Source organism: Gorilla gorilla, chromosome 16 (genome assembly GCF_029281585.2).
Source record: "Gorilla gorilla gorilla isolate KB3781 chromosome 16, NHGRI_mGorGor1-v2.1_pri, whole genome shotgun sequence".
Taxonomy (NCBI): Eukaryota; Metazoa; Chordata; class Mammalia; order Primates; family Hominidae; genus Gorilla; species Gorilla gorilla.
The window spans coordinates 99,706,574-99,729,836 of record NC_073240.2 but is presented as its reverse complement, the minus strand read 5'-3'; the positions used below and the strand labels follow the sequence as shown (position 1 = coordinate 99,729,836).

General features: G+C 42.4%; 1 protein-coding gene across 1 annotated transcript in view; it reads left to right on the top strand.

Moving 5' to 3' along the window:
* Positions 1-23,263, top strand: part of FAM169BP (Protein FAM169B) — a 78,817-nt gene that overhangs the window by 11,746 nt on the left and 43,808 nt on the right. Inside the window, exon 2 of the mRNA XM_055364069.2 lies at positions 18,204-18,289. Within this exon, the coding sequence (XP_055220044.2) occupies positions 18,284-18,289 (6 nt within the window). The 5' untranslated portion in view covers positions 18,204-18,283. The remainder of the gene's footprint in view (positions 1-18,203; positions 18,290-23,263) is intronic.

The following is a 23,263-nucleotide window of genomic DNA, read 5'->3' as shown; positions in this document are numbered from 1 at the left end:
TGGGATTTCCCTCTTTATGGCACTTACTGTGAGCTGGATTTAAATATAGGGGAAAACAGCATGCCACTTTCTTACCAAGGGACTCATGGTATTTGGAAAACAGGGACGCTCCATGGAAAATATTTCGAGTGTCAAGGACGGAGCCTTGGGCTTGGTGTGGTGGGGGTGGCTTGCTTCTGGGAGGCACACTGAAGGTTTTACCACCGCATTTGGGGGGCTGTCTGCATCTCTTTTTGCTTCCCCCAAACCCGAGAAACGTGCCAAGCCTGCCTTGGTCCAGCTGGTGATTTTAAGACTCCTTTCCTAGATGTACAGCTTTAGCGTGGGTTTCTTTTTGTCCCCAAAACCTTGCAGTTCAGCTGTACCTCTGGATCCAGGCACCCCACCTCGCTCCATCTTCCTCTGGTTAAAATCTAGACTCATGAAAACAAAATTGCTTAAGGCAAGAAAGGCCTGAGAAACAGAGGGAGGCTGATGCAAATCTACTGCAAACCAGATGTTTCCTTCTCTGTGGCAAAGAGGCGCTGAAGTTCATGGGGCATCTGGGGAAGTGTTTGTCTTTAAGGAAGACATCTGTATGGAAGTGGTAGGCTGAGTAATGCGATGTGACAGTTGCTGTGTCGACTCACGTATTTTCCCCTCCCCTTATATTATTGGCCAGTTCAATGTTGCACAAAAGTCGCGCAATGCCTTGGAATGTGTTTATGTGCTGTCCTCTGCCAGAACTTTTCAGCATTTTTTTTTCCTACGTGTGTTTTGCTTTTGAGAAGATGGCCTGTCACTTTGGTTTAACTGTGTTCTTTTTTTGTGGAACTACATATTTCTTGGATTTGTAACAGGGCAGTGGCGACTTAGACTCCAGGAGAGTAATGGATGGGGGAGCAAAAAGGGGCAGGAAGGGGCACTTGAAGCCTCTTCCAGACCAGGGGTCAGACATGAACAATTTGCAGGTAGTTTGAGGAGATAGTATGTGTGCGAGTGGAATGGGTCCCTCCTTGGTGTCTGTGATGGCATGGGACATGGATCCTTCTTCTGTCTCTCTTCTCAGCTCCCGGCTATGTATCCAGCTGCCTGCTGGCCAGGCTCACTTTGCCATCTCTATCAGGCATTTGGAAACTGCAGCCCGCACTTTCCTCCTCTTCCTCCTCTTTGCTTCCTCCTAGTTAAGGCACCTGCAACCTTCTGCTGAAGCTTGAGGGCTGGCTGCCCTCACTGCTACCTTCTTCTTCTTTTTTTTTTTTTTTGAGATGGGGTTTTGCTCTTGTTGCCCAGGCTGGAGTGCAGTGGTGCGATCTCGGCTCACCACAACCTCTGCCTCCTGGGTTCAAGCAATTCTCCTGCTTCAGCCTTCCCAAGTAGCTGGGACGACAGGCATGCGCCACCACGCCTGGCTAATTTTGTATTTTTAGTAGAGATGGGGTTTCTCCATGTTGGCCAGGCTGGTCTTGAACTCCTGACCTCAGGTGATCCACCCGCCCCTGCCTCCCAAAGTGCTGGCATTACAGGCGTGAGCCACCGTGCCTGGCTGCTACCGCCTTCTTTCTGCTGCAGACGAGTCTACTCCCAGCCTGTATCTCTTCCTCAGTACCTCCGTCCCAGTCAGCGTGATTGCTGCAGCCCATCTCTCCTCTCCTGGCTGCATCCCCACGGCTTCCCATTGTTTTCTCTCCCTCCAGCCTCACCCCCATCCTAATCCAGTCTCCACCCTCAGTCAGTGTGAACCTTTTTTTTTTTTTCCCTTTTAAGACTTTATCTTTTTAGACCAGTTTCAGGGTCACAGCTTTAGGTTTCACAGTTTCAGGCTCAGGAAGGTACAGAGATTTCCTATATGCCCCCTTTCCCGACACGTGCAGAGCCTCCCCTGTGGTCAGCATCTCCCATCAGACTGGAACATTTGTTGCAATTGATGAACCTGCATTGCCACATCATTATCACCCAGAGCTCATCGTTTACATTAGGGTTCACTCTTGGTATTGTATGTTCTACAGGTTTGGGCAAATGAATAATGACATGTATCCACCATTATAGTATTACACAGGCATGAGGCATTCACCCTGTTAAGGTCTTCCCTGGCTGGCCTCTCCTTTCTCAGCACAGTGCCTTGGTTTGTCCTCTCCTCATATAGCCCTTTCCTTTCTCTTTCTGCTGGCCTCTGCCTGGGTCTGGCCCAGCTCTGCCCTCTTGTCTTTTGTCCATTCTTCATTTGGGGCATACTGCTTAGAACAGGGGCTTTGGAGCCAGTGAGACCCACCCGGGTTCACATCCAATTCCAGCGCTGCTATTTCTAGGCACACAACCTTGGACAGGTTTCTTTTTCTTTTCTTTTTTTTTTTTTTTTTTTTGAGGTGGAGTCTTGCTCTGTTGCCCAGGCTGGAGTGCAGTGGCACGATCTCGGCTCACTGTAACCTCCGCCTCCCAGGTTCAAGTGATTCTCATGCCTCAGCCACCCGAGTAGCTGGAATTACAGGCGCCTGTCACCATGCCTGGCTAATTTTTGTATTGTTAGTAGAGATGGGGTTTCACCATGTTGGTCAGGCTGGTTTCAAACTCCTGACCTCAAGTGATCCGCCTGCCTCGGCCTCCCAGAGTGCTGGGATTACAGGCGTGAGCCACCATGCCCAGCCCTTGAGCAGGTTTCTTAACCCTCTGAGCCTCACCTGGAAAATGGAACTAGCTATAGTAACCAGTAAATGAGATACTGGAGAACTTGGTGTGATGTCAGCAAGATAGCTGACTAAAAGCCCCTAGTGCTTGACCCCCTACAAAGACAGCCAGAACAACAAACAACTACCTGTTAATGAAAATAACTGAGAGAGAGAGTGCCAAAGTGTAATCAGAGGTTTAAGAGAAACCCTGGTGAGCACAGAAACTCGGGATGGCCACGTAGAGAATGGAACAATGGGCCTCTGCCACTTCATCTCCCAACTGGGATAATCTGGGAACCAGGAGGAGCTTTTTCCTATGGTGAGGAAGTAAGCAAGGGGATCCCAGAAAACCCCATTACCACCTTGGACCTCACCCCATCACACCTACAGACATCACTGCTGGGGTCTCCCGCAGCCCTCACAGGCACTCAGCCCCGCTGAAGGGTCTGCCTGGAGTCTACACAGCTATGCTCCCCCCAGGGTAGGAGCCAATATTGTGCCCTGCCCCTATGCCTTGCATGGCTACTGCGTTCTCTTATTTTGGAGTTGGAAAGATGGCTTGGGTATGTCTGGCTCTGGGGTTGAGTGGCCACAGCTTCCCTTCATCTCTGAGGTTAAGCTGCCACAGAACCACCCCAGCCTGATGGCCTGACATCCCCAAGCGAAGTTGCCAGCAGGTGTTACACCCATCCCCATGGGGCCAAGGAGAGGTGAAGTGGCTCCACCTACCGCCAGCTCTACCTCCTTGGGCTGGAGCTTAAGCAGTACCCTGCTTCCTGGGAAAATAGTACCTTGGCTGCCCAGAGCAGCCATGCCTACAAGTGCCTAATTTGAAGCAGCACCCTACATCAGGAAATGATATCTTTGTTATCCAGAGTGGTCACACATCCTATACCTAAGCTGAGGTGATGCCCTGCATCCCAGGGAAACGGTGCCTCGGCACCCAGAACAGTCACAGCCCCCAGACCTAAGCTGAAGTGGTACATTGCCCTGTGGAGAATTAGAGCTTTTGCTGAGCTGAGCAGCTACACATCCCAGGGCTGAGCTGATGTAGTATCCCATGTCCCAGGGAAACAGAGCAGTGACTGATCTCAGACACCCTTTTCTACTGGCCAAATAACTCTAGTATCCTGCTTTCCTGAAGCTGAACTAGATCCCTAGAGTCTGAGCTGCTGAGACAGCCTTCTCCTTGGGGAGTGGAGTTACAGCTTTGCTGCCTCCTAGCCTCCCCAGTCTCCCAGGGCCCAAAGGACAGCTGTGTTCCACCATTCTGGGGTACTTGTTACTCCTGCACCTGGTCTCATAGAGTCTGGAATACTGGTGAGCCCCACCCGCCCAGTGTCTAGAGTCACTACTGCATGGTGCCTTATCCTGTGGGACCCAGGTTGCCACTGAACCCTGTTGGCTCAGGCTCCCAAATTGCAGCTGTACCTTGCTCTCCAGGCCCAAACCTTAGAGCACCTCTTCTTCCCTGGAGTTGGGCCAGTTCTGTGCCCTAACTCCTGTGGGTAGAATCACAGCTACAACGCAACCTTGTGGGCCAGAGCTGCTAGAAGATGCCTCAGACTCACAGATCCTGGCTTTGTGGGCAACCTTCAACCAACCCTGCCACAGAAAGTGAACCTGTACCCCAAGACCCGAGTACCAAAATAGGTTCGTGAGACCCTGAGCCTAGGATGTTGGCTCCACAGTTGCTTTAAGCACCTGAATCTGGAACCTAGCACCACTGCAGCTACTTGTAGGTCATGTCAGACCTGACATCAGGAGGGATCCCCTTGGCTGAGTCTCCACACTGTAGGGAAGATGAGCCTAGGAGGACCCCCAAATCCCTTGACACTGAGGACATTAGCAACCTACTCCACTGCTGCTGCTGCCACAAACTTCTACAGCCTGGGCCACTGTGGCACCCACAGTTACTCCTGATGTTGTGCACAAATAAAGAACCTGCACGGAGGCTATAATATTGTACCTATCTGGAAAGAGTCATGACACCCTTCCCAACTGGTGCATTAAAATGCAACTGCAAGTGAAAGTCTTTGTCTACAAAATATACTCTAGAAAGCCTGAAAGAGGTGATTCTTCCATCAGATGCATAGACATTGACATAGGAACATAAGACATGTGAAAAAGCAAGGAAATTTGATATCACCAAAGGAACACAATAACTCTATAGTAACAGACACCAATGAAACAGAAATTAATGAGTTACCAGAAAGGGAATTCAAAATAATGATCTTAAGGAAACTAAAAAAGATAAAATAAGATACAATATAACTCAACAAAATAAGGAAAACAATTCACAATATGAATGAGAAATTCAACAGAGATAGGAATCATTAAAAAGGACCAAACATAAATATTACCACTGAAGAATTTAGTGAATGAAATAAAAAATATGATAGAGAGCTTCAACAGCAGCCTTGATCAAGCAGAAGAAGAAATCTCTGAACTTGAAGATAAGTCATTTGAAATTATTCAGTCAGAGGAAAAAAAGGATATAAGAATGAAAAAGAGTGATGAAATCCTACAAGACTTATGACACATAAGTAAGGAAGCAAATATTCATATTATGAGAATTCTGGGAAAAGAGAAGGGAAAAGGCATAGAAAACCTAAAGTTCCCAAGTCTGAGGAGAGATATGGACATCCAGATTTAGAAAGCACAAAGATCCTCAAATAGATTCAGCCACAAAAGTCCCTCCCTGAGGCATATTATAGTCAGATTATCAAAAGTCAAAGACAAAGAGATAATTCCAAAAACAGCAAGAGAAAAACGTCAAGTCATATGTGATGGAATTCTCATTAGGCTAACAGCAGATTTCTCCACAGAAACCTTATAGGCCAGGAGAGAATGGAATAATGTATTCAAAATGCCAAAAGAAAAAAATTGCCATCAAGAATACTCCAGAAATAAGGGAGAAATAAAGTGTTTTCCAGACAAGCAAAAAGTGAGTCTTTCCCAGACAAGAAAAACTTTGTAATGTCACCCCTAGATTGACGTTACAAAACAGGCTCAAGGAGTCCTATATCTGGAGGCAAAAATATGGTAATCACTCTCGTGAAAACACACAAAAATAAACTCTCTGGGAGAACAGATTCACAAAAGAGAAAGGCAAAAGGATAAAATCTTATCACTATGGGAAGCCATCAAACTACAATTATAAACAGTAAGAGAGGAAGAAAGGAACAAATTACATACAAAACAACCAGGAAACAATTAACAAAATGACAGGAATAAGTCCTCACCTATCCATAATAACCTTGAATGTAAGCAGATTAAATTCTCTATGTAAAAGATATAGACTGGCTTAATGGATAAAAAACATGACCCCACTATATGGTACCCACAAGAAACTCACTTTACCTGTAAAGACACATATAGACTGAAACTGAAGAGATGAAAAAAGATATTTCATGCAAACAGAAACAAAAAGCAAGCAGGAATAGCTATGCGAAGATTAAATAGACTTTTAAAAAATGGTAAAAAGATATTAAGAAAGTCATAATATAATGATAAAGAGGTTACTTCAGCAATAGGATATAACAATAATAAATCTATATTCATCCAACACCAGAACACCCAGATATATGAAGCAAATATTATTAGATCTAAAGGGAGATATATGCTATAATACAATAATAGGTGGGTGCTTCAACACCAAACTGTCAGCACTGGACAGATCATTTAGACAGAAAATCAACAAAGAAACATTAGATTTAAATTGCACTTTAGACCAGATAGACTTAGCAGACATTTATAGAATATTTTCTCCAACAGCTGCAGAATACACATTCTTTTCATCAGCACGTGGAACATTCTCCAGGATAGACCACATGTTAGGCCACAAAAAAAGTCTAAACAAATTTAAAAGAATTGAAATCATATCAAGTATCTTTTCTGACCACAGTGGAATAAAACTGGAAATTAATAGCAAGAGGGACATTAGAAATAGTATAAATACATGGAAATTAAGCATCATGCTCTCAAATGATCAAGGAGTCAATGAAGAAACTATGAAGGAAATTTGAAAGTTTATTGAAACAAATGAAAATAGAAACACAACATACCAAAACCTTTGGGAGATAGCAAAAGCAGTTCTAAGAGGGAAGTTTATAGCAATAAACACCTAAAGTAAAAATATTTCAAATAACCTAACAATGCATCTCAAGGAACTAGAAAAGCAAGAACAAAACAAACTCAAAATAAGTAGGAGAAAAGAAATAATAAAGAGTAGAGCAGAAATAAAATAAATTGAGACTAAATAAAATACAAAAGATCAACAAATAAAAGTTAGTTTTTTTTTAACAGATAAGAAAAAAAGACCGGATGCGGTGGCTCCCGCCTGTAATCCCAGCACTCTGGGAGGCCAAGGCGGGCGGGTCACGAGGTCAGGAGATCGAGACCATCCTGGATAACACGGTGAAACCCCGTCTCTACTAAAAATACAAAAAAATTAGCCGGGCGCGGTGGCGGGCGCCTGTGGTCCCAGCTACTCGGGAGGCTGAGGCAGGAGAATGGCGTGAACCCGGGAGGCGGAGCTTGCAGTGAGCCGAGATCGCGCCACTGCACTCCAGCCTGGGTGACAGAGCAAGACTCCGTCTCAAAAAACAAACAAACAAACAAACAAAAAAACCAAGAAAAAATATCCAAATAAATAAAATCAGAAATGAAAAGGGACAATTACAACTGATACCACGGAAGTACACGGGATCATTAGAGAATATTACAAACAACTTTACAACAAATTTGAAAAGCTAGCAGCAATATATATATATTTCTGGACACATAGAACCTACCAAGATTGAACCAAATAAGAAAGAGAAAACTTGAAGAGACCTATCAAGGTTATTATTGATAGGTGAGTAATGAGATTGAATCAGTAATAAAAAGTCTCTCATCAAAGAAGAGCCCAGGACCTGATGGCTTCACTGTTGAATTCTACCAAACATTTCAGGAATAACTAATACAAATTCTTCTCAAACTCTTTCAGAAAATTAAAGAGGAGGAAATTTTTCCAAACTCATTCTATGAGATCAGAATTACCCTGATATCATAACTAGTCAAAGACACAACAACAACAACAAAAAAGGGAAACTATAGGCCAATATCCTTGATGAACATAATTGTACATGTTCTCAACAAAATACTAGCAAACCAATTCAACAATGCATTAGATTGTTGTTCACCATGATCAAGTAGGATTCATCTCCCGGATGCAAAGACGGTTCAACATATGCAAATCAATAAATGTGATACATCTGTGGAATCAAGGATAAAAACCATATTAGCACCTCAAAAGACACAGAAAAAGTATTGGACAAAATTCAACATTGTCTCATGATAAAGCTCTCAAGTTAGGTATAATAGGAACCTACCTCAACACAATAAAGCCCATATATGACAAACCCCTAACCAACATCATACCAAACGTGGAAAATTTGAAAGCTTTACCTCTAAGATCTGGAGTAAGATAAAGATGCCTTCTTTTGACACTTTTATTCAACATGGTACTAGAAGACCTAGCTATAGCAACTATTCAAAAGAGAGAAAGAAAGGTCATCTAAGTTGGAAAGGAGGAAGTCAAATTGTCCCTGTTTGCAGATGGCATGATCTTATATATAGAAAACCATGAAAGCTTCACCAAAAAAGCTTTTAGAACTGATAAACCAATTCAGTAAAGTTGCAGGATACAAAAATCAACATAAAAATCAGTAGTATTTCAATACATCCATGACAAACTAGTGGAAAAAGAAATCGAGAAAGGAAATCCATTTACAGTAGACACACACACACATACAGAGACACACAGAAACTAGGAATAAATTTAACCAAGGAGGTCAAAGAGCTCCACAAGGGAAAACATAAAATACTGATGAAAAATTTGAAGAGGATACACAAAAAATAGACATTCCATGTGCATGGGTTGGATAAATTAATATTGTGAAAATGACCATACTACCAAAAGCAATCTATAGATTCAGTGTACTCTTTATCAAAATACCAATGGCATTCTTCACAGAAATAGAAAAAAATTCTAAAATTAATTTGGAACTACTAATGACTTCGAATAGCCAAAGCAATACTGAGCAAAAAGAACAAAGCTGGAGGCATCAAACTACTGGACTTCAATATATTCTACAAAGGTGTAGTAACCCAAACAACATGGTACTGTCATAAAAGCAGACATGTAGACCAATGCAACAGAATAGAGAACCCAGAAATAAACCGATATACTTACAGATAGTTGATTTTTGAAAAATGTACCAAGAACATTCACTGGGGGGAAGGACAGTCTCTTTAGTAAATGGTGCTCAGACAACTGGATATTTATAAGCAGAAGAATGAAACTAGTCCCCCTATTTGTCACCATATACAAAATTCAACTCAAAATAGATTAAAGACTTAAATGTAAGACCTGGAACTATGAAACTATTAATAGTAGAAGACAGCATAGAGGAAATGCTTCAGGACATTGCTCTGAGCAGATATTTTATGGAGAAGATCTCAAAAGCACAGGAAACAAAATCAAAATAAGGCAAGTGAGATTATACTGAACTAAAAATCTTCTGCACAGAAAAATAAACAACAGAATGAAGAGACAACTTGCAGAATCAAATAAAATATTTGGAAACTATTCATCCGACAAGAGATTAACATCCAGAATATACAAGGGGCTCAAATAATTCAACAGCAAAAAACAACAACAACAAATAATCCGATTAAAAAATGGGCAAATGAGCTGAATACAAATCTGCTAAAAGAAGACATACAAATGGCCAATAGATATATGAAAAAATGCTCAACACGACAAATCATCAGTGAAATGCAAATCAAAGCCACAGTGAGCTATCACCTTACGCCAGTTAGAACAGCTATTATGAAAAAGACAAAAAATAACATATGCTATGAGGTTGTGGAGGAAGGGGAATGTTTGTATGCTGTTGATGAGAATGTAAAGTAGTACAGCCATTATGGAGAACAGTATGGGGGCTCCTCAAAAATCTAAAAATAGAACTGCTATATGGTCCAGCAATCCCACTTCTGGGTATATATCCAAAGGAAATAAAATCAGTATGTTGAAGAAATATCTGCACTCCCATATTTACTGTAGCATTCACAATGGCCAAGATATGGAATCAACTTAAGTGTCTATCAGCAGATGAATGGATAAAGACAATGTATATGCAATGGAATACTATTTAGACATAAAAAAGAACAAAATTCTGTAGTTTGCAGCAACATGGATGAGCTTGGAGGACATTATGTCGAAATGTGAAAAAAGCCAAAACAGAAAGATAAGTACCACATGTTCTCACTCATATGTAGAAGCTAAAGTAGTTGAGCTCATACAAGTAGAGAGTAGAATAGTGGTTACTAGATGCAGGGAAGGCTGTTGGCGGATGAAAGGGAGGGCCTAGTGAATGGATGCAAAGTGCAGGTCAATAGCAAAAATACGTTCTAGGGTTCCATAGCACTGCAGGGTGACTCCAGTTAGCAACAATTTATTCTATGTTTTCAAATAGCTAGAAGAGTGGATTTTGAATGTCTCCAACACAAAGAAGGAATAAATGTTTGAGGTGATAAGTATGCTAATTACCCTGATTTGATCATTACATGTTGTGTACATGTATCAAAATATCACATGTACCCCATAAATATGTGCAATTATAAATAATGTGTCAAAAAATAATAAAGGCAAAAAAAAAAAAGAAGAGATACTGCATGTGCCCTTGGCATTGCGCCAGGCGCTTGATGAGTGCTGTGGTGGTCAGTGCTATTATTTTAAAGCAGTAACTGGATCACGTTCCTATCCTTTTCTGAAGCATAGTAGCTGTCCACAGTTTGGCCCTCATGGGCCTGATGGGCCTCCTCCTGCCTTCTCACCACTCTCAACGCTGGTGGCTCTGGCATGCTGCAGTTCCTGTCCTTGCCTGTCACATCTCTACATCTCTGTCACCTCCCTCACCTGGCATGGCCTTCTCCCCTTACTTTGGCCTGACTCATTCTTCCCACCTGGTTAAGTCAGTTGCCACTGGAGACTCCCTCATCCCTCGGTCCAAATGACCTTCTTCTCCCTTCTGGCCCTCCCACAGCACATAGCCTGGGTCTGATTTGACTGTATTCTGTGTCTTCCTCTAAACTGTAAGTTTCTTAAGCCGGGGTCTAGTTTGATTCCTTGATTGGATGTAATATGTCTTTTGCACATTATAGCTGCTCTACGTGTGGGTTGGATAAGCAACACGTTCCACAGACTTGTGACCTCCGGAGGGTCTGTGCACTGCTTTGGTACCTCCTGCTGATCTCTGTGCTGAGGCAGGTGCAGAGGGACCGCAAGCTCAACTTCGCGCTCCACCAATCCCTGCTGGACGTTGCTACTAAATCACACCACACAGCCTGGGTCTGATTTAACTCCATTCTGTGTCTTCCTTTAAATTGTAAGTTTCTTAAGCCAGGATATAGTTTAATTCCTTAAGTAGACTCCTCCTTGCTGAATTTGGCTGCGGCCTCAAAATCCTTCTGAAGGCACCACTCACTCTTAGTTGCCACAGCCCATCCATCCAAGGTAACAGGTGACAACCAGGTCTCTCTGACCTGTACTGTGAAAAGGTCATGCTAACGTTGTCCAAAGGATTGTTTTGCTTACTTATAGATTTAAAAAATCAGATAAAAAGGTTCGGCTTCTTTAAGAAGTCTTAGGCAAGACACAAAGTTTAAAAAATCTTGTCAGAAGTCCTGTTATGTGTCTGAATCCGGCACTGATGCGTGCCCACTACGTTGGGAGGGCAGAGCGAGGAAAGCTGTGGTCAGCTTAACTGCCTGACAGAAAAGGGGATGGTCATGAGGAAATGTGGTGTGAAAAGTAAATACTCACTGGATGGGCAGATCTCAAGATGTGAAAGACAGACATTTCTGTGCAAACCGGAGCAGAAAGATGGTTTGGACAGGGATCTCCCAGGGAGAAACGGAGAGTTACAGAACACTTTCCATTGTCTTGTTGACAATGAAAATATTACACAGCCTTTTCATACTTCATTGTAATCCCAGAGCAATGTTTGAAGCAGGTGGAGGAACTTTCTAGAAATTACTGGAATGCTTCAAACACCTAAGGAGAAGTGGTTTGGTGAGGTGAACTCTCTCACCTACTTTGCTTTATAACAATAGAAGAGGATGTGATCTCCATTTGACAAGAGGGTGAATCAAAGCTGGGGAGGGAATGGGTTTAGGTCATGCAACTAGTAACTGGAGATGCCAGAATTTGGGCCCTGTCTGGCTCTGAGGTTCCAATTCCTTTTCCTATACCATGGACAGTATGTAGAGCCGTTTCTAAAATGCCTTGAGTCATCTTACTCTCCATTGGCGCTGATGTCGGCTAGTGGCTTCCGAGTGAATGAAGCCAATGTTTTGCTGAGATGGTGTTTGCAGCCCAGTCTCTTCCATATTTAGACCTTGCCCAGCTACCCCTGCCGCTTGGGATGCCCTGAACATGGCCCAGGACTTACAGGGCGCTGTGCCTCTGCTCCCGGGTTGCCTGCATCAGCCTTCCCCACCGTCTCTGTCTGTTGAAACCTCACCCAGTGATGCGGAGCTGGTGGAGTTTCTGGGAATGCTTTCCCAGTTCCCCTTGGCAGAGTCAACCTCCTCCTCTGGGTCCTCATGAAACTCGATTCCAGCACTGATCACTCCCTGCCCTGTACTGGAATATCTTATTTAGCTCTCTTGTTCTTAGTGGGCTCCCAGCTCCAAGAGGCAAGGATGGAGGCTTAATCATCAGCTCCTGGGGCCCAGGACAGCACCAGTCACACAGTGGGGAACTCAGCCATGGAGAGTTGAATTCAGCGGATCATGCATAGCCTTGGGTGAATCCAGGCCTCTAGGAATTAGCCTTAGGGACCTCACTGTCTTTACTTCTTTGGGAGACCTTGGAGTGTCATAGAATAAAATCTATTACTGACATCTTCCTTGTGGTCCATGTCACCTGCCACTCGGGGACAGGGCAATTGAATTGGCGTGGTGAGGCCAGCTCTTCACAATGCCCTCCCGATGGCTCTCAGCACCGCGCATCTCTCTCTGCAGGTGTCCAGGCTCTTCTCAGTCCTTAGGTGGAGGAAATGACTGATCAGGACCATATTTTTCCTTTTTGAAAACAAGGATGTTGTGACTTCCTTTTTCTAACCTTTGGAGGTTGCTGGCTCCAGGGTCTCAGCAGTGATACCCTGAGGCTGGCTCTGTGGCACCTGTCAGCACCCCAGGAGCCATCATTTGTCCTTGCTGAGCTGGGGACTGCCTCTCTCCAAGGGCTGTGTCTCCCTCCTGTGTTCTCTGGACAAGGTGTTACACTTCACTGATCAGAAGCTACTGCTTTCCAGAAGGCTGGTTCTATTTTTCAAGAGTTGGTTTTGAGGCAGTTTGTTTTTAACTGTTACATGTGATTGGACTTCAGTTTCATTGTTATGTATACTTAGCAGTTTAAGATGAGTTTTGAAAAAACAACAACAGTTCAGTCTTATTTGTGACAACTTGTGTGACTAATTACTGGTCTGCAGTGCACTGTGAAACTTGCAAGGTAGCACATAAACACCGAATCATAACACATTTCTTGTTGAAACTGTATTAGCAAATTGAACATCTGCGTTATAGCAATACAGTGTATTAGTAAATTCAACAGCTTTTATTGATTCACCTTGTTAAGCAGGAAAATAATCCTTATAGCTTATAAAGCTCCTGGAAGTTCTAGTAGGTGCCATTTTGGAAGTGAACTGAGTTGAATAAATGAAGGCAGATGTCAAACATTTAATTGGCTCTTTGCTCCCAGCTGGCTCTATCAATTTTGGAACCATTGTCAGAGATGATATAATTCACCCATATGAAACTGACAAGGTGGGTTAGATGCTGTTGGTCTCTAGGGAGGAGGGGCTGGCTATGCAGAGTTAATGTTTAATACCTGGCTAATGCCACTTGTATTAGTCGGGGTTCTCTTTTTTAGTTTTTATTTTTTTGAGATGGAGTCTCGCTCTGTCACCCAGGCTGGAGTGCAGTGGCGCGATCTCTGCTCACTGCAAGCTCCGCCTCCCGGGTTCACGCCATTCTCCTGCCTCAGCCTCCCGAGTAGCTGGGACTACAGGTGCCCGCCACCACGCCCGGCTAATTTTTTGTATTTTTAGTAGAGACAGGGTTTCACCATATTAGCCAGGATGGTTTTGATCTCCTGACCTCATGATCCACGTGCCACGGCCTCCCAAAGGACTGGGATTACAGGCATGAGCCACCGCGCCTGGCCTAGTCAGGGTTCTCTTAGGGGGACAGAACTAACAGGATATATATATGTGTATATATACGTGTATGTATATATATACACGTATATATGTGTGTGTATATATATGTGTATATAGATACGTGTGTATATATGTCTATATACACGTGTGTATATATGTCTATATACACGTGTGTATATGTGTGTATATACACGTGTGTATATACGTGTGTATATACACGTGTGTATATACGTGTGTATATACACGTGTGTATATATATACACGCGTGTATATACATGTGTATATATATACACGTGTGTATATATGTGTATATATACGTGTGTATATACATGTGTATATATACACGTGTGTATATACATGTGTATATATACATGTGTGTATATACGTGTGTATATATACACGTGTGTATATACGTGTGTATATATACATGTGTGTATATGTGTATGTATATATACATGTGTGTATATGTGTATGTATATATACATGTGTGTATATGTGTATGTATATATACATGTGTGTATATGTGTATGTATATATACATGTGTGTATATATGTGTATATATATACATGTGTGTATATATGTGTATATATATACATGTGTGTATATATGTGTATATATATACATGTGTGTATATATGTGTATATATATACATGTGTGTATATATGTGTATATATATACATGTGTGTATATATGTGTATATATATACGTGTGTATATATACAGGATATATATATGTTTTCTTAGAGGGACAGAACAGGATATATATATGTGTATATATACGTGTATGTATATATACACGTATATGTGTGTGTATATATATACATGTGTGTATATGTGTCTATATACGTGTATGTGTGTCTATATACGTGTGTATATGTGTGTCTATATACGTGTGTGTATATATGTGTGTCTATATACGTGTGTATATATGTGTGTCTATATACGTGTGTATATATGTGTGTCTATATACGTGTGTATATATGTGTGTCTATATACGTGTGTATATATGTGTGTCTATATACGTGTGTATATGTATGCGTGTCTATATACGTGTGTATATGTGTGTCTATATACGTGTGTATATATGTGTGTCTATATACGTGTGTATATATGTGTGTCTATATACGTGTGTATATATGTGTCTATATACATGTGTGTATATATGTGTATATATACGTGTGTGTATATATGTGTATATATGATATATATAGGATATATCTATATCCTATATATATCATATATCTATCCTATATATCCTATATATATCACATATATCCATAGGATATCCTATATATATATCCTATATATCTCCTATATATCCTATATAAGATATATATATAGGAGATATATATATGGGATATATATATATATCCTATATATATGAGTTTATTGAGTATTTTATATATATACATAAAGGGGAATTTATTATTATATATATGTATAAAGGGGAGTTTATTAAGTATTAACTTACTTACATAACCACAAGGTCCCACAATAGGCTGTCTGCAAGCTGAGGAGCAAGGAGAAGCAGTCTGAGTCCCGAAGCTGAAGAACTTGGAGTCTGATGTTCGAGGGCAGGAAGCATCCAGCATGGGAGAAAGATGTAGGCTGGGAGGCTTGGCCCATCTCTCCTTTTCATGTTTTTCTGCCTGCTTTATATTTAGTGGAAGCTGATTAGATTGTGCCCACCAGATTAAGGGTGGATCTGCCTTCCCCAGCCCCCTGACCCAAATGTTAATCTCTTTTGGCAACACCCATACAGGCACACCCAGGATTAATACTCTGTATCCCTCAATCCAATCAAGTTGACACTCATTATTAACCATCACACCACTGTAGCTTGGTCTTCACAGAGTTTTCTACTAAAGTTCCTTTAGTAGCAGAGAGGACAGGGAGAAAGGCTGTGGCAGCTGACCCCGAGTGGTCCACAACATTTGTTTTAAAATCTCGAGGCTTATGTGAAATGTTCAACTGCTTTTGTTTCTACTCCATGTTCACACTTTCCTCCAAATCTCCATCTAAAAAGGTTTGACTGGGAAGAGGCCTCTTTTATAATTCTGTGGATTCTGGAACCCTCAGGCTCAAATACTGGGCTTGAGAAGCAGATATAAAAACGATGATCAAAGGAGTATAAAAAAGACACCAGAAAACAACCAAAGTAACTTTGGTGTTTAAAATGTAATTCTTGTACTTTTTAAAATAACTAAAAGAGTAGAATCAGATTGTTTGTGACACAAAGGATGTAATGCTTGAGGGGACAGATACACCATTTTTTGTCTTTCCTTTTTTTGTTGAGACAGAGTCTCACTTTGTTGCCCAGGCCGGAGTGCAACCATGACTCACTGCAGCCTTGACCTCTAGGACTCAAGTGATCCTCCAGCCTCAGCCTCTCAAGTATTTGGGATGACAGGCATGTGCCACCACACCCAGCTAATTATTTTGTATTTTTCACAGAGATGGGGTTTCGCCATGTTGCCCAGGCTGGTCTTGAACTCCTGGGTTCAAACGATCTGCCCACTTCTGCCTTCCAGAGTGCTGGGATTACAGACGTAAGTGCCCTGTTGGATACTCCATTATTACGCATTGCATGCCTGTATCAAAACATCTCAGGTATCCCATAAATATATACATTTACTGTGTGCCCACAAAAATTAAAAATAGAAAAAAATTTAAAAGGAAAAAATTTTAAAAAGAAAAAAATGTAATTTTTAAGAAAGGAAAGGAAAGTTGCTGAGTTGAGACAAGGGGCAGAGACCATGGTGGGATTTAGGGTGACCAGTCAGTAGGGATGGATTGGCAGGGGAGACTGAGGTGGGAACCAGGCGATGGGTTGTCTCAGCCGTCAGTGGAGATGGTGGTGGCCTCACCCAGCTGCCATCTGGAGCTGGAACCAAGAGGACAGATTTTGTTATGAGGCAGCTGGAGGAACTGATGGGACATTGTGATGCCAGCATGAAGGGAAGAGGAGAAATCAACTCATTGATTAGTAGACACTGAGCACTTCCCGTGTGCCAGGCCCTATGCTGGGCATTTCAGTACCGATCCTCATGGAAACTTCCCAGCCACCTGGGGTGATCGGTTTGGGCAACTCTGATGAGGAATGTTGGGCTTAGTGAAGTTGGAGTCATGTCCAGGTCTCCCCTGCTGAGCAGCGGGACCCATGTCTACACTTGGAATGGTTCCGGGGATGCTTCTGAGGCAGAGTCAGCAGGGCTTGGAGATGCCTGGGGTAAGGGTGTGGGGAGGAGGGGAGGATTTCCCTACCCTTCTCCTGTAGATCTTAGCTCAGGGACCTTCTCATCCAAAGACACCCCCTCCACCCCATGTGATTCACCCCATTCTTAATACCAGACCCATCTCGAGCCTCTTAGAAGGAGCACTGACTTAGGAGTCTAGTGGCCCAGGGCTGAACCCCACCTCAGCCCCTTCTAGCTGATTGCCTACAAGTCATTTCACCTCTCAGAGCTTCAGCATCCTTTAAGGAGAAAGATGCTGGTAACAGTTTCATGGTGAGAATGAAAGAAACTCATGTAAAAGAAGGCAGCACCAAGCCCAGGGCCAAGGTGATGCTCAATACACAGGTATTAAATCAGTTTGTTTAACGTGCTTAGCCCATGTTGAATTTTACTAAATTGGGGAAATTCTGGGCTGTGGCACATGGTTGGACTTTGATAAGTGTTTTTAACATGAAAAGGGTTGACCGGGCATGGTGGCTCATGCCTGTAATCCCAGCATTTTGAGAGGCCGAGGCGGGTGGATTACTTGAGGTCAGGAGTGTGAGACCAGCCTGGCCAACATGGTGAAACCCTGTTTCTACAAAAAATACAATGATTAGCGGGGCATGGTGGCTCACGCCTGTAGTCTCATCTACTTGGGAGGCTGAGGCAGGAGAATCACTTGAACCTGGGAGGCAGAGCTTGCAGTGAGCTGAGATTGCACCATTGCACTCTAGCCTGGGTGACAGAGCGAGACTCTGACTCAAAAAAAAGTAATTCTTACCCATTGGATTTGTCAATATTGGTGTGTATCCCATTGTGTCCCCAAACATTGGGCTATAACCTGTTTTGGCATCAACAACAGGCCACCTTTGAAACATCTGTGAAGCCCCCTTCATGTGAGAGCGGTCACTCTTTCCTGGTCAGTAAATTCAGCTCTAAAAATATCACCTGCTTTCCCCACAAATCATCTTCCCTTTGCACCTTGTCAGTGGCTCTGTGCTGTGAAGCTGCCCCTCTGTTGGCCAGTTTGCTGTGTGCACATCATCCTCTTTTGGCTTTCCCTCTAGTTGTGGCTGTTTACATAAAGGAATCCTGGTGCTCCACGGAAGATGCACTAAGAACCTCTGATCCTGCAAGAGAAGGGTTGATGAAGGTGAGTTGATGCAATTCTAAATGAATGTTGTAAAAGAAGTTTTAAAAGTCACAGTGCCTACTTGATAATTTGATAATTTAAAGCAGTCTAGCCATGTCTTCACTTCCTAGTACCACAGAGTACCACAAAACAGAAATGTATTGTCTGAGAGTTCTGGAGGCTGGAAAGTCTGAAATGAAGCAATCGACAGGGTTGTTTTCTTTTGAGGGCTGTAAATGAGAATCTGTACCTGGCTTCCCTCCTAGCTTCTAGTAGCCCCAGGGGTTTCTTGGCTTGTAGATGACCTTCTCCTTGTATTTCCACATTGTTTTCTATATGTGTTTCCGTCTCTGTCAAATCCTCCTTTTTTATAAGGACACCAGTCATATTGGATTAGAGACCAACTGAATCCCTTCATGTTGGTTGACCAGCAGACTCTTTTTCCAAATAAGGTCACATTCACACAACTGGGGATGAGGATGTCAACAGCTTTTTGGGGGTGACAGTTCAATCCATAACACCCTGCTAGCAAGGAAAACAGCACTCAGTGCTATGTATAGCAGATATCTGGCTACTGATACATCTATTTTACTTTCCTGAGTGGCCCCTCATGTCTAAGTTTTAAAACTTTAACATATACCATCTCTCTGTTGAATGGGAAACTTCTGCTTAGCGCATTCAGGTAATGTTTATTGGCTCTTAGCATGAGTTAGAATTGTAGCAGATATTATCCTGTATGTTACCTGAGACTCTATAGGGATTATCTAATGTCAGAACCTTCAAGATATTTGTTTTGCAAATGAACACATTGAAGCTGAGTCACACAGCCAGTAAGTGATTTAGCTGGGTACAAACATCTGTCTCCTTGACATCAGACCTGGTGATCTTTGAAGAGCTGTGCCTCTGTTGAGCAGTTATAAAGCAGAGACCTGGGATGGCAGGTGTGAAGGCAGGAGCCAGAAGAGCTTCTCAGAGGTCCAGGTGGCATCCTGTTGGCTGAACTTTGGCTAGGGCAGAGGCTAAGGAGGAAGCCAGTACCCAACTGAGAGTTTGGACTGTGTGCCTCACATTCACCCATTTTCATTTAATTGGTATATTTATCTTAATTCCATAGGTGGGAAGAAGGATGATGCTTCCCTGCAGTCTTGAAATGTGTGATCTTGTTTACAGTTGTCTGGAATGCCATTCGGTTCCCTTCATAGAGCCCTGTAAATAATGAATGAAATATCAGTATTCTTTCCGGTTCAGTATGGAGAATGGCTAAGAAGCAAAATACAATTAAAAGATAAAGAAAAAACGTCAAGACCTAAAGTTCTACAAACAGAGAGGGGAAATAGTCCCAGGCACAACACTTCAAAGATCTCCAGCCTGATGTCAAGGAGATGGAAGTTTGTACCCAGCTACATCACTTACTGGCTGTGTGACTCAGCCTCGATGTCTTCATTTACACAACAAATACCTCGAAGGTTCTGAAATTAGATAATCCCTATAAGGGGTCTCAGGTAATGTTCCCAAGTTGTTAATCCAGGTTTTATTTTATTTTTATTTTTTTTCCTGCTGAGCAATTAAAAAATTAGTTCTTGATTTTTTTCTAAACAAGAGCTTCATTAAGATAGAATTCATACATCATAATCTTCATTCTTTTAAAGTGTACAATGCAGTGACTTCTAATATATTCACAACATTGTATATCAATCACCACTAATTCCAGAACATTTTCATCATTTTAGAAAGAAGCTTTCTACCCACTAGCATCACTCCTCATTCCTGTCTTTCCCCAGTCCCTGGAAACCATAATCTGCTTTCTGTCTCTATGGATTTGCCTATTCTAGGTATTTCCTATAAATGGAATCATACTACAGGTGGTCTTTTGTAAACAGCCTCTGTAACTTGGCTTAATCTTTTCAGAGTTCATCCACTGCAGCATGCATCAGTACTTCATTCCTTTTTTGGGGTGAATAATAGTCCATTGTATGGATATACCACATTTCATTTATCCATTTTTCAGTTGATGGACATTTGAGTTGTATCCACTTTTTGACTATGATTAATAATACTTCTATAAGCATTTGTATGGAAATTTTTGTGAGGATACGTGTTTTCAGTTCTCTTGAGTATATATCTAGGAGCAGAATTGCTGGTCATGTGGTAACTCTATGTTTCATATATTGAGGAACTGTACAACTGCCTTCCCCAGCAGCTATGCCATTCTGCACTCTCAACAGCAGTGTCTGAGGGTTTCAGTCACTCCATATCCTCACCAGCACTTGTTATTGTCTTTTTAATGTTCTCCATCCTAGTAGGTGTGAAGTAGAATCTCACTGTGGTTTTAATTTGCATTTCCATGATGGCTAAGGATGGTGAACATCTTTTCATGTGCTTATTGGCCATCTATAGATCCTCTTTGGGAAAATGTTTATGAGGATCCTTGGCCCACTTTTTAATTGGGTTATTTGACTTTTTACTATTGGGTTGTGAGAGTTTTTCATATGCAGGGTTTCATGTGCAGAGTTTTTCATATGCATAATCCTTATCACATATATGATTTGCAATTATTTTTTTCCCATTCTATGAGTTGTCTTTTTTAGGTCTCGTTTTAATCGACTCAGTAGATATTATTTTGAAAAGGTTTTTCTTCCAGCACATTAGAGACGGCCTGAGATTCAGCAAGTGAGCATGATGTACCCAGTGTGGTGCTTGGCATCTTGGTTTGCGTTGCTGCCCCAGCTCTGGTGCTGCAGGTGGGCCAGGTGGCCACTTAATGACTGACTGTTCTGAATGCTATGAAGAATGTGGATGGCTCCTTAAATAATTTTTTCAGAACAAGAGTTGTTGCTTCCTTCGTTTGTCATCTCTTCTTCTAAGTTTAAATGAGAAAACCACCACATTTTCTGACAATGTGGCCTATATCATGAACAGAAAGAAACTTGGGTGTTATTTCCACTTAATGAACCATGTTGTAAAGATCTATCCTACCCCAGCTGTACATAGGAATATTTCCCCTCTGTTTGTAGAACTTCAGATCTTGACTTTTTTTTCTTTTTCTTTTAATTACATTTTGTTTCCTAGCCAGCTCTTCTTCACAAATTACCAAAAAACCCCACAAGATTTCTTAATGTTTTTCTTGTTAACTTAATTAGTGGTCCTAATGAGGGATGGGAACTGGAACTTAGTTTTGTGTTTTCAGAAACATTTCTGAGTCAAAATCACATGTCACACGTTTTCCTCCCCCATAATGAAATTGGACAAATTAAGTACATTTTCTTTCTCCTCCTTTTTCTCCTGCCAGTTTTTGATTGGATATTTCCCTTCTGCCAGATGCAATCTGCTTTTGTCTTCTGGCTTTCTTCTGAACTTTTTGGTTTTATAAGTTGAAAAATATAACCTCCTCCACGACACCAATTTGGTTTTGTGACTAGCTAGTTATTCTCAACGTCTGAAATTGATTTGGCTGCCGCTGTCTGAGATACAAAATGTGATGGCTTCTCAGAGCCAAGCTAGTGTGGTTTTCACTAATCTTTTTCTCATTTAAGATTTAGCTCCAGATGAAGGTGAAATATGTTACATTCTGGCCAATTCGTAAGTTTACTGGCACTGAACGCTTCGTGCCATTTGCTGCAAGCTGCCTTATTTTTATTATCAGAGCATTTGAAAAACGTGCAAGTATTTTAGAGACCACATGAAGGATCTTCTCCCTTGACCGGAGGGGGAAACCAAGACTCAAAGAGGTTGTGAGTTGCTGAGGATCTCCCAGCAAATCCAGGGTAACAACCCACAAACCACAAATGATGATGATGACAATCCAAGAGTCAGGTATTAAATATAAAACGAAGTATTAATATTTGTATTATCCCCTTTCCCCAAATCTCATTTCTAATGGATAAAGATGAAGAAAGAAACCGCTGGCTGGACTGGAAAGCCCCAGCCTGTTGTTTTGTGCCTGCCTCTGACAGACCCCTTGCCCAGCTGTCTCAAATCCTCTTTGAAATGAGGCAGGGAAATCAATAAATGTAATCACCCTCTTTGAGCTTCCATTTCCCCACCTGTGAACCAAGACCTCCCCAGCAGGTGGCGAGAATCACACGGTAGCATGTGGGTGGATGTCCTGGACCAGTTAGTGGCCTTGTCGATCTGGAGGTAATGCATAGGATAAAGTGACAAACACGCACGCAGAGGCTGTCACCTAGCAGTGTTGCAGAGTAAGTTCCAATACAACAGCATTGTCACTTTGTAAATAGCTGATTGGTTTCACCTCCTGCCACATTTTAGCAGTTGCTCGTGGCTGTCTGAAGGCCTGCGTTAAGGAGGCTTCTGAGACCGTGTCCACGCTTAGCTGGACAGATAGGTCTGCTCTGAATCCAGGGGTGGGAGACCTTGGTTTCTGCCACCTATTTGCCATCCGTGGGCTACACAAATGCAGAGCATTGTAACAGGCAGGAGTGTGAAGTCATTTTGATTTGCGAAGGGGAGAGCTTCTAACTGTGTGGGCCTGACTTTGACCACAATACAATTTCCTCACTTGTGATAACTTTGCTACAGGCAAGAGATGGTTCAATTTTACAGCCTTAGAACGGGCTGTGCCCTGAGTCCCCGTAATTCTCTGGGATTAGGACACCAGCGTGTGCTCTAAATCTGTCACAAGCCATTGAAACTCACTTGCTTTTGGTGTAGCAATTGATCTCCCACATCATTTACCCTCCTTCTGACGGCCAGAATTCCGGGGCCTGCTGTCATGAAAATGACAAATCGGGTTTATTTCAGGATACATCCAGCAAGTCAGTTGAAATGGGTTGCCGCAGCCCCCCAGTGTTAATTTCCTGTTTTGTTACCATGTGATGGATTGTGCTTTGTCGTCTCACATTCCTGGTCCATGGCCCTGGGGACCAGGGGCTGCCCCTGGCAGCGTTCTCTGCTCCTGCAGGCCGCATGGTGCCAAAGGTCAGTGGTATGGAAGCTCCTGTGAGATGCCATGATTCACGTTTTGGCTCTTTGAGC